Raw genomic sequence first — 11,928 nt, 5'->3', positions numbered from 1 at the left:
TTGAAAAACATTCAACATGGAAACAATTTTAACTTGTAATTATACAAATTTTGGAATTCGAAAGTTTCTTTTAAAGAAGAAAATGGCTTGAATTCTACCGTTCAGAAAAGCTAAAAATAAAAATAAAAATAAAAATTGTACATGGGTGCAACAATTAATTTTATAGGTTTCATATATGAAGTGGTAAAAGAAATACAGCCCAGCCCTTTTATTCTCCACGGGCCTCAACCTCCGCCCAAAAAGAGCAGATACCTTTCCTGGGTCTTGCTTCCTGCACCCCATAGCCCTATCGAAATGATCTTTCATTAAAAATTAATAAAAACCCTAATATTTCCCTTTTTTTTCACACATCAGCGCCAGGGTCCTTCTTCCTGCTCCCTGTAGCCCTTTGAAAATTATCTTTCATTAAAAAAATATTAACCCTAATATTTCCCCTTGTTTCAAACATCAGCCCCGCACCTAACTAGAGATTGTGCACCTCCATTGCCGGAAGGCCGCACCTCCGTTGCCGGAAGCCTGCAACGCCCTGCACCTCCTTTGGTGGAAGCCGCAACGGCCTGCCCTGCATTAGTAGTAGCCGCAACGCCTTGCGCGTTAATTGGTCGAAGTTAGTGAAGAAGTAAGTGGTGCTTCTTTTTGTTGCATCGTGCGGCGCGGCAGAGTGAGGTCAGTAAAACCAAATGTCACCAAAATTCGTGCTTTGTTAATCAGCAAAATTCTAGTGTGAGAAAAATTCGTGTTTTGTTAATCAGCTTGAACGAGAAGAAGGTGTTTCTACATACACTAGAAAACGATGAATTCTTCGGAGGAAGAAAAAGAGGTCGCTGAGATTGACGCAACAGAAATTACATCCAACGGCGAAAACGCGAAAGTGAAGAAAACAAAGAAGAAGAGAGTGGCGTCGAAGGGCGCGGAGAAGCGGGGCGTGTGCTATCTGAGCCGAATCCCTCCTCACATGGACCACGTAAAGCTTCGCCACATTCTCTCTCAGTTCGGTGATATCCAACGAATTTTTCTCTCTCCCCAAGGTCTCACTAAATTTTCGGATTGTTCTTTAGACTCTTTTTTTTTTTTTTTCAATTACTACTTTATTAGCTTAGTTGTACTTTATACCGTTCAACAATCATCAGTTCGTGAATTTTACCAGCTAAGTTTCATGCATTTTTCCATTAGCGTTTTGTTACACATGCGTGAAAATTTAAAATTATGGTGGTAAAAAATTATCAAGAAAAAAACATAGAAGGTAAATTTTGCATAATAATAAGAGCGGTAACATTTTTATGGTTTGGATGCCAGAAAAGCATAGTAACCAAATGTCTAGCTATAAGAAGTTAGTCATTGGAAATCACCTTAAACATCGGGGCATTCTAATGAAATTCTAGTAGGTGTATATTATTTATTTATTTTGAATTTTGTTGTGACTGGAGACTTTGTTATTATTTGATTTTTCAGGTTCTGCTACCCAAGTGCCTTCTAAGCGGTCCCGTGGATCTCGAGACCAAGAATATTCAGAAGGGTATTTATTTATGTTTTATTTTGGAATAGGATTGGTATCTGATTGAAGTTGTTCCAATGTTTGCTGACTTTTCTGTTGTTGAGATTTGAATATGATCATTGGTTTTCTCTCTGCTGTGTAGATGGGTTGAATTCGGTGATAAAAGGGTTGCTAAGAGGGTTGCCAATATGTTAAATGGTGAACAAATAGGTATGTGTTTGAATCTTGTCACTGTCAGACACCTGCCCCTCTCTCTCTCTGTTATTCATTCTTAAATGAAAATTTTTATGTTAACGATTCTAGAATATTAGTATGTCTTAATTTTCATGCTTTGACTATTATACATCTGTATGAAATTTTTTGAAAAATTGATATGGTGTTTATTTGTAGTTGCAGTATTGTATATACCAATTGTTCTTGCTTCTTCAGTCTTTTTGGTGAGAATAGTAATATTGTTTTATAAACCCTAGAATTGGTTTATTCTTTAAGTTTAGTGATGTTTCATAGTGCAGTATGCTTACTGTAGCAGGATATTTTTCTTTAACTTGTGTCTGTCTGTATGAATTTGGTTTTCAAGTTTTTGATTTGTATTCTTTGTCTTCAAGGGGGGAGAAAGAGGTCATCATTCTACTATGACCTTTGGAATATTAAGTACTTAAGTAAGTTCAAGTGGGATGATCTGACTGAAGAACTAGGTGAGCGCTTTATGATCAGTGTCTTGTTTTAGTGGTGGAGCTTAAGCTGTTTGTGCTGAAACAATGTATATCTTACAGCATTTAAGAAAGCTATTCGGGAGCAAAAGCTGGCTGTAGAACTTTCTGCTGCCAAGAGAGAGAGGGATTTCTATCTATCGAGAGTTGATCAGTCACGTGCTTTGAATGCTATAGAGGAGCGGCTAAAGAAGGTATGCTATTATGTCTACATATTTCAAAGACTTAAAAAGTAAATTTGGTGTACCATGCCATCATTACCTTTGGTTTAAACATTGGAGGAATGTACTTCAGGCATTGAATTTCAGACAAGAAACCTTATTTTGATTAATAGTTTATTTGGTTGTATGAAAGCCAACCCCAATAAACGAGAAATGGGCGGTAAATCTATTGATTGACATTTTCTTAATTTTTTGTGGTTGGTACCTGACTTTGTGGCTTATTTTTTTTTCTGGTATTGGGTGATATCATATAAGTAGCATAGTGAAAGATCATTTCCATTAAGGAAATAACTAAACGATAGTTAGTTTTCTTGTCTGTTATTGTTTGAAGTTGTCAGCTTATATCTTGGGGTGATCTGCAAATAGGTAGCATTTTTCATAATACTTAAAAAAGTTCTCCATTAATTGGAGCATGAAAGCGGGCAAGAAATGAAGCTTTCTATTTAGATGTAGTTTTCTAATTTGAAATATCTTGCTTGTTATACTTTTGGCTTACCTTTGAATTAAAACTTCTTGCTACAGTTTTAACCTTCGAGGAATTCTGAAATAGCTAGCATTATCCAATTCTCAACTTTAACAAGAAGAATTATATTTTCTAACCATAAACCTAGTAAAAGCTCAGTCATCCCTGCTTCTTGAGTCTTTTACTGTGTCTTATTTTGGCTTTCATATACCAGTGATGAGTGGCAATTCTGGCAGACCATGAGATAGCATTTTTACTGTTTTCTATTCATCTAACATGATCTGTCTCTAAAATAAATTACTGTTGAGTTATGGAAATAGAAGTCCTTTCTTATATAATTTGTAAATGTAAGTGCATGAAAATTGCTTCTCTAAATGGCAGTAAGGTGTATCTATTGTATCTCCATTCGATCACAACAGTCAATGTAGCTGATACCCATTTTTGGCTACTGTTTTTGGACCGCCTTTCTGGTTGAGGATTTGAAGTCTGGCCTATTTTTGGACCTAATCTAACAATGAGAGTTGCAGATAAGTTAAATAAATTTGATTTTGAGAACAGTAAATTAAATCATTGGTAGCTTTGGAATCTACGGCAGTTTTAAATGTTCATTTGTGTTAGGAACAGTGCCTCAAACTAATAAAGACCCAAGCCCAAGCCTAACTAATAATTTGTGTTTTTTGCTTTTGTAAAAGGTAGAAGATATAGAAAGGGGAATTTAGCTGCTAGTTAGTTAGTGGAGCTTGATGTGTGTATTTCTGTTGTAAGGAATGATGTACTGATGAGGAGGCATCTTTTTGGAGGATCATAGGAAAATTGGAGCAGAGAGTTTCTCTTGCTTGGGGGAGCCTTGACTCTCATCCACTCCCATCTCTTGTTTCCTTTATTTCTTGATGTTTGCCATTCCTTTTGCAACTACCTCTGTTAGAGGCTGTTTCAGCTTGACTTGCAATATAAATAGTATACTTCTATGTTTCAAGGAACTCAATTACTGATTTTTAATAAGTTGAGTTCTACACTTTATTGATTAGACTAAAACTTGGAAAATTCCTACTACGTGGTGACATTTGATACTATAGCTACCACGGATTTCTGATTCTTTACTTAAAGCCTCAAAGATTCTTCAACTATCATTTTTCTGCCTTAAATAATTTGCTTCACAAATATGGCAATCAGAAAGTTATTTCAAAGACACGTTCAGCTATTTCTTTTCATTTTTATTTTGTGGTCCATTGCATGTGCTTAATTGTACAACTTGTTTCTATATGAATTACTGAAGCTCCTTAAAATTAGACTCACATGATGAGTAGCTATGATTGTCTTCTCTGATAGAAGACCAATTTTTCTGGATTACTCTTTACTAGCCACAAAAATTCTTCAACTATCATTTTTTTCCATAAATAATTTGCTTCACAAATATGGCAATCAGAAAGTTATTTCAACGACACGTTCAGCTATTTCTTTTCATTTGTATTTTTTTTTTTCAAATTTCAACAAGTAATGTCTATATTGAAGAATTAGTTCATACTGACATAATTACATTTTGCTTGCACAGAAGCAGAAGATTGAACAAGACTCGGGAGTGGCAAAAGTGATTCGTCATTTCCCTCAAACAAAGCCTATAGCTGCTGATGCGAAGAAAAGTAAACCTGAGCTCTCAGACGATGTATTGGATGCTGTAAGTAACAATTTCATTATTAGTTAGAGATAATAGTTCTTGGTTTAAATTTGTTTTTAGTGTATTTTGGTCCGAGTAAAATCTTTTGTTATCTGCTCATGACTTGAAGAGAAGTTGAGTGGACCATAAATGACATGTTTTCATATAATATTTCTGAAAAGAATCGAAATTCCTTAAAATAAATATTATTTTTTTTAAGATGAATGGTAAAGAGCCAAAATAGTAATTTCAATTTTTTGAGGAATGAAAACTAATATAAAAACAAAAACTTAAAGTTAACTCATTTTGAGACTAGAGTAGTTATTTCAAATGTTATATAAATTTTAAATGACTGGAAATAATTATTTCAAATTTACCAGAATGAAAAATTAAAACAAAAACTGTAGGAGCTAAATGTTAATTGTTTTACTGGTGTTTATATTTGTGCTTTTCATTGCCCTCTCTTTCCTCTCTTGAAAATGTGCGGTAACTTAATATATGACGTTGCTAGTTTTTAATTCAAAGGGTTTCCATTTTGTTCCTTGCAGGTATTTGGTGGCTTGTAATCTTATGTATTGATAGCTTCAACATCAGGATCCAAAAGGTTCATTGTAATTTTCTTTGTGCTTGGCTCAAATTGGTGATGTTTTAATTTCTATGTATTTATTAATTTTTAGTGAATTTTCTAGAAAATGCCTTATTTTGTTGATATAGGTTTTCGAAATGAAAATTAATGCAATCCGTGTATACGTAAAACATTCTAATTCTTTTGAAGAGTCAATTCAAATTAGGGTTAAATATGTTTTTAGTCCCTCAACTATCAAGCGATTTTGTTTTTCGTCCCTATTTCAAACTTTTAACGATTTGATCCCTCTTCTTAAGGAAATCATAATTTTTGGTCCTCACAAACTAACGCCGTTAAATTTAGTCTCACGTGGCTAACGATATGCCACATATGATACCAGCTTTCACATTAATCTTGTGCCACGTGGTGTGCCACTATTCACCACCCTCTTCTCCTTCTCTCCTCTTCCACCACCACCTTCCCCTTCAACTTCGTCCTCACACAAGCCCGCCACCACCAACCCCTCGCTGCTCCGTCAGGCCAGTTCCGAACTCTACGAGCGTCCCACGCGCCGCATCATCGAAGAGACCGAACAGGTCCTCGACAAGGCTCTTGCCCTGGTCCTCAAGTGTCGCGGCAACGCTCTCATGAATCGCGTGTTTACACTCAACCCTAGCGCCGCCTTCCGCAAGGTCTCCTCCCACCTTGAAAACTCCGTCGGCGACGTCTCCTGGCTCCTCCGCGTCTCGGCTGGCGACGCCGGCGGTGAGTACCTCGGGGGGCTCCCTCCCATAGCCGCGAACGAGCCGTGTCGGAGCTCGCTGCGAATTACCCTAAGTCTCAGGACCTTTTCGCTCAGCACAAGATGGTGACCTTGCTGGTTGGCCACCTCGCTTTCGAAACCGTGGAGGAACACAGTAAGTACGCTATTGTCAGCAAGAAACCCACTTCCATCCACGCCCTCGTCGTCGCCAGTAGCAACACCAACAACACTAATCTCCGAAATCAAAATCACCACCCCGAAGCTGAAATTCCCACACGCATCCCGAATCCCTTCGGTGAAGGACCACGAAATCTCCACAGAGTAATCACCAGCACAATTGCAATGCACGCTCCACTATTCATCGCCGGTGTCGCCTTCCCCCAACCAGCAGCAGCACGTGATTCACGGTTGGCGACGACGGCTAGCGCGAGGGGTTGGTGGTGGCGGGCTTGTGTGAGGACGAAGTTGAAGGGGAAGGTGGTGGTGGAAGAGGAGAGAAGGAGAAGAGGGTGGTGAATAGTGGCACACCACGTGGCACAAGATTAATGTGAAAGCTGGTATCATATGTGGCATACCGTTAGCCACGTGAGACTAAATTTAACGGCGTTAGTTTGTGAGGACCAAAAATTATGATTTCCTTAAGGAGAGGGATCAAATCGTTAAAAGTTTGAAATAGGGACGAAAAACAAAATCGCTTGATAGTTGAGGGACTAAAAACATATTTAATCCTTCAAATTATTAGGAGTCTAGTTGTGGTAGGTAAAAAAAAAAGTTAATACTAATATTTTCAAAAGCAAGATTTTTATAAAGCCATAGTAAGTTTTAAAGATTATTTGTGGGCTGTGAGATTGTGAACGGGTTTAATATGATGAGAAATTTGATTATTAAACTTTAATTTTTTTATTGGACTTTTGCTTTTTTTTCATTTATGTATGTTTCATAATCTTTCATCATAGGTTTTTTTGTTTATGCCTGCGATGTATTTTTATTATGGATTTGGTGTGGTTTTTTCAAGTTTTCTTGTTTCTTTTGTTTTTTCTTGTTTGTTATTTTGTTTTAATAAAACCTTCTTGTTATGGCATTGATGGCTAATATGAACTTACGGGAAAACAAATTGTTCCTTTCTAGAGTGGAGTGGAAAAACCCAATTTAGCAGTTTAGAAAAAATATTTAATGTGTTTACAAGGGATCTTGAATGTGGACCTTTGAACAATAGACATAATTTGAGTGACTTCGAAATTTTTGACGTGTGCTCTTGAAGGTTGAAGATGAAGGAAGATTTATTTGTAAAAGATTCTCTAGTGCTCAAATTAATAATAGAATTGGGATTTTTTTTGAGTAAGAGAGAATCAGTATGCTGGTGAGTTTGCATTCTCTGGGAAATGTTAGATGTATTTTTTAATTTTGGGCTTATGCTATAATATTAGATTATGCTATAATATTAGATAACCTGATATCAAATAATACAAAATAATACTTATCTCAAATTAATAATAATAATGTGATATCTTACTGAAAATAATAATATCAAACTAATCAGATTGTGCTAAGCATTACATTATATCAATTCCCATGTACTTCTGTGTGTAAAAATATTTCATTGAATATAATTTAAAATCTTACTTTCAATCAATATTTAACAAATAAATGGTGATTGCATTTAGAAAAGATTATGGAAAAATAAAAATAAAATAGTGTTTATGAGAATGTGTAACATTTATGACAGTCATCATCTCAATGCATCAGTATTCTTTTGAAAATCTTACTTAATCATATTCTTTTGTATCAGTATGAATGGTTAATAAAGTTTAAGATAATTTCAAATAATGAAACAGTCATCATCTCAATGCACACATTTAGTGGAATTTCTTCCTTGGAAATGCCTTATAATTCATTCATTCATACCATTATTTCAACTTAGAAATCAAATAACACAATCAAGCAAAGCTCATAAAATTACATACCAAGACCAGTTTTCCTTAATTGACAAAACAACTAAAATGGCTCTAAGACAATCCAACATCTTCAAGAATCACTTAATACTTTATTTACACAATACTTTATTTACACGTAAAAACAACAAAAACATATTATAATTGATTTGTAGAGACTTGTATTAAAATCTAATATCACATGTAGACCAAGAGATGCAACATAGATTTGATAAATGAAGAACTAAGAAAACCAATTTATTCAAACTGAGAAAATAATTTATTAGAATTGAAGAGCTCGTCCTGAGGATTATTCTAGCGGTTTTAAATCGTTAAATAGAGAATAAGAAATAGTAAGAAAGAGAAGAGAAGGGTAAATGATAAGCCTTCAAGCCCTGCCAAGGATGAAGGCACATGTTTAAAGAGAATAAACATGTTTAGAAGGGAAGCTTCTAAATCTTCTCTTTTTTATAAGGTTTTAGTTTTGTGTTGACTTTCTTTTTATTGACATGAGTCAAGTTTACTTTGTTGACTCAACTTGAGTTGTCTTGTTGATCTTCTTGCTAGTTTATTTTGTAGAATAAGTTACGACCATTTTCAAGGAGAATAACATTACATGGAGTTAAAAGAGACTCGTCCTTGGACCTACACATAGATGACGCATTTTTGGAGGAAGCTTGGAAAGTAAGGTTGACCTTCCCTTCTAGAAGGTTAATGTTGCCTAAAGGAGAGGCTTAGCGACCAAGCTATATCAAGTCTCATGCAAGGAGTCTCCTTTTTTAGATGACTTATTTTTTAGAAGCATTTTTTATGTAATTGCTTCTTAGTCCTTAGCTTTGTGTTTTTTCTAAAATACCTTTTTACAAACTCTTCTAAATTTGTAGAATGGTTGAATATTTTGAGTAAAATTATCATATATTTGACAATTTGTGAGAGTGCTCTTCTTTGAGGGTATGTCTTCTGTAATCTTATTTTTAGTCAGTTTAAGTGGCGGTATCCTCATTTGTATTGGATTGGTGAGCCATACTGATGGAAGCAACTCCACGAATTAGAAGAAGGCAGCGAAATGGTTTGATGAAGGAATTCTATGATGCACGCCAAGTGTTTGTGAAATGGTTCAATGGAGGTTTGGTGAGTGTGAAGTTTCTTATGCTCAGAAGGCCTTCCAAAGGAGAAGGAAGCTAGAGGAAGACGTGTGAAATTAACATTAGAAGGTTTGAATTTTGAGGATATGACTGGAGCAATCTTATTAGCATTTCATTATCTCATAAAAGTTGGATTTTACATGGAGATGCACCTCTCTTTTATAGGTGAAGAGAGAGCTCTAAATCTTACTTTGCAAGCTTCTAAGATCACTAAAGAAGAGTATCTAAGATGCTACTAAGCTTAGGCTGGTAGTGGCTAAGCGCAGAGTTCAATTTGGAAGCCATTTTTCAATGCATTTCTAATCCGAAAGCTATCTTCTCCAATCCGGAAAACACATATTTTCTACTCTTCTTTGATTCCTTTGATTCCTTTGGCTCTCCAAGCTTCTTTGGTTGATTCTCCATGGTCTTCAACCTTTATTTAAGGCCTACAAAACAATGCAAATGTTATTTAGCAAAGTAAATCTATCCGAGACTTAGATAAGGAAAGAGCTTTTGTTGAAAGTCTTTATTCACTTTCCTTTCTTAGTCTCAGTCTAAGTTGATACTTCTTTGGATGAGAAGTCCTTAAAGGAGTTGTCATCACATAGTAACCCTCTCAAGTGACATCCTTCACTTTGATTCTCTCTTTCCTTTAAAGTCTTTCATCTTTTCTTCTCTTTTGAATCCGTATATAATGTTTACTATTTGGTATGCATGTATCATTTATGTTCTTGTTTTTATTATTATTTAATTAAGTTCTTCTTTCTTAGAATCTTTGAAATGAACTTTCATATCTAGATAATCTTGATTATCTTTAGTGAAAATTTAGCTTGCTTAATTATCATAACATTTATATATATATATTTATATATATTTAAAAGGAAAATGTGTTTTTATTATTCTAGAAAGATATTATGTTTAAATGAGTTTTTATTATTCTAGAAAGATATTATGTTTTAAGGTAATGAAATTCATTGATAAAAAATTTACTTATAATGTTTTAATATTAAAATAATTAATAGTTTGATATTGTGTTTTAAAATAATAAAATTTATTTATAAAATTTTTATTTATAATGTTTTAATATTAAAATAATTAAGTTTTCCTATTTTTAAGATGTTATTAGTTTTAAAATATTATTTTAAAATATTCGTATATAAAATATATGTAGTTTGTCAAAATTAACTCAAAGTACAAACCAATTCATCTCTTATGCGTTTTTTTTACTTTTATACATAGTTTGATGTTTATTTTATTTCTATTATGAATATATTACGTATTTATGATTAATTGTTTAATTAATTAACTAATACGATTAATTGTTAGTTGTAAGTTTACTATTTACTCTTACTGCAAAATAAAAGATTTCTAATTTATTATTTTCATTTGCTAGATCTGATCTAAAATTGTTGTTTTCATAATAATAAATTATGAATTTTGAGTTTAGTTTTTTTTTTTAGATTTATTGGAAACCGAAAACTTGAATCTAATTATTTTTAGCCAAATAAAATTGCACGATAAAATTGACCAAATCTGTTTTGATAATATTCTAAATTTTTCTCCATTTGTTTTGGTGTTTAATTTTATTGGAAATTCATAATTTTGTTCGGCTTTGAGGGACATTTTGTTTAAGCATTTTCTATTTTTTTTTATTTGTAGTCACATGTTTTCTGTTATTTTTATTTTGTATTTATGATTAAATAATTAATACTATTACATTTCAGTTGTAAGTTTATTATTTATTTTTTTTGCAATGTTAAAAGTTTCTTCCAGTTTCATTTACGAGGTTTGTTTTAGTATTAATATTAAACCAACTAATTTTATAGATTTATTTCATAATTTATTACAGCAAATAAATTAGTTTTTTTTAATTACTAATTAACTACAAATATTAACACTTTATGAAATTATTGTTTTCATTAAAAATAAATTTTAATTTCTGATTTAGTTTTGTGTTTTATTGTGTCAGACCTCAGAAATTTAACCCAAACCCCACCTGTTTAATCTCATTTAATGCACCCAAAACCCTGTTCAGATTCATTTAAAACACACCCAAAACTCTGTACACTGACGCCAGGTGTCAAGAATGGAAGATTCAAAAATCAGTAAGTGGAGGACAGATGTCCATAGGAGAGTGCACGTCCGTTGGTTCCAGATTCTGAAACTGGTAAGTTTCTCTTCTTCGTCGAGCGTTCTTTTGTTACATGCAAAGCCAAATTCTAGTTGCATGAAGGAGTATAGTCTAAGTTATTCTTGATTTTTATATGGTTAGATTTAGTTGGAAGAGTTAAGTGATCTTGAGGGTAGAAAGCTGTAGACGGGCGAACCCAAAATCTTACGTTTAGAACGTTTCACTCATTGATCCAGGTAAGGGAAGCTTATTTGATTTAATTCGTATGTTGTGTTTTGTATGAACGTTCGTTACATGACTGCATGAGTATAATGCATGATGTTTGACGTGTTTGAATTGCATGAATGTTAGTGATTTATGAGTGGGAATGAAATACATGACTTTACATGATATGGATTGTATGAAATATGGAAGTTGATGCTGATATGAACGCATGAAACTATGAGATTGCATAATGAGAAAAGAACTGGAATGTAAATGGACTTGAAAATGAATTCCCCATGACAATATACGTTCGTTACTGAACGGTCATTGACCGTTCGGTTTTCCCTTGTAACATAGTTGAAATGTCGATTCTTTCATTTGGATAGAACCCTAGTTGAGGACGAGCGTCCTCATGTTATAATACTATGCTTGAGCGTTCGGCCAAGCACTATTGTATCTGGTATTCTTTGATAAACTCCATTCTTTTATATATATATATATATATATATATATATATATATATATATATATATATATATATATATATATATATATATATATATATATATATATATATATATATATATATATGTAATAGTATATTCTTCCGTTCGTAAACACTACTTCGAAAGTCCCTTAGTATAATTATCAAGTCTACTGTTAT

At 33.4% G+C, this 11,928-nt stretch overlaps 1 protein-coding gene across 2 annotated transcripts; it reads left to right on the top strand.

Moving 5' to 3' along the window:
- The first annotated feature begins 357 nt into the window (after nt 1-357).
- Nucleotides 358-8,635, top strand: LOC124841320 (pre-rRNA-processing protein ESF2). Of its 2 annotated transcripts, XM_088114720.1 has the most exons (9): nt 358-666; nt 753-1,028; nt 1,453-1,516; nt 1,638-1,705; nt 2,101-2,190; nt 2,269-2,399; nt 4,442-4,564; nt 5,092-5,147; nt 8,382-8,635. In XM_088114720.1, exons 2-8 carry the CDS (start codon nt 794-796, stop codon nt 5,107-5,109), a joined length of 729 nt encoding a protein of 242 aa, XP_087970846.1. In that variant the 5' UTR covers nt 358-666; nt 753-793; the 3' UTR covers nt 5,110-5,147; nt 8,382-8,635. The 2 variants fall into 2 exon arrangements, with proteins under 2 accessions (XP_087970846.1, XP_087970845.1); XM_088114719.1 differs by lacking the exon at nt 8,382-8,635 and having other exon boundaries at nt 5,092-5,252.
- Nucleotides 8,636-11,928: the final 3,293 nt, after the last annotated feature.

The sequence above is a fragment of the Vigna umbellata genome, chromosome 4, assembly GCF_029865625.1.
Source record: "Vigna umbellata cultivar VRB3 chromosome 4, Vumbellata_1.0, whole genome shotgun sequence".
Lineage (NCBI taxonomy): Eukaryota > Viridiplantae > Streptophyta > Magnoliopsida > Fabales > Fabaceae > Vigna > Vigna umbellata.
Note: the sequence above shows the minus strand (reverse complement) of the source record. Positions and strands in the feature narration are given on the sequence as shown.

Excerpts from the sequence above, each read along its gene's own strand:
- LOC124841320 (XM_088114720.1), top strand. The coding sequence starts at position 794 with ATGAATTCTTCGGAGGAAGAAAAAGAGGTCGCTGAGATTGACGCAACA. Across the intron at positions 1,706-2,100 it reads GTTAAATGGTGAACAAATAG|GGGGGAGAAAGAGGTCATCA; the intron begins GTATGTGTTTGA and ends TTTGTCTTCAAG. Across the intron at positions 2,400-4,441 it reads TAGAGGAGCGGCTAAAGAAG|AAGCAGAAGATTGAACAAGA; the intron begins GTATGCTATTAT and ends TTGCTTGCACAG.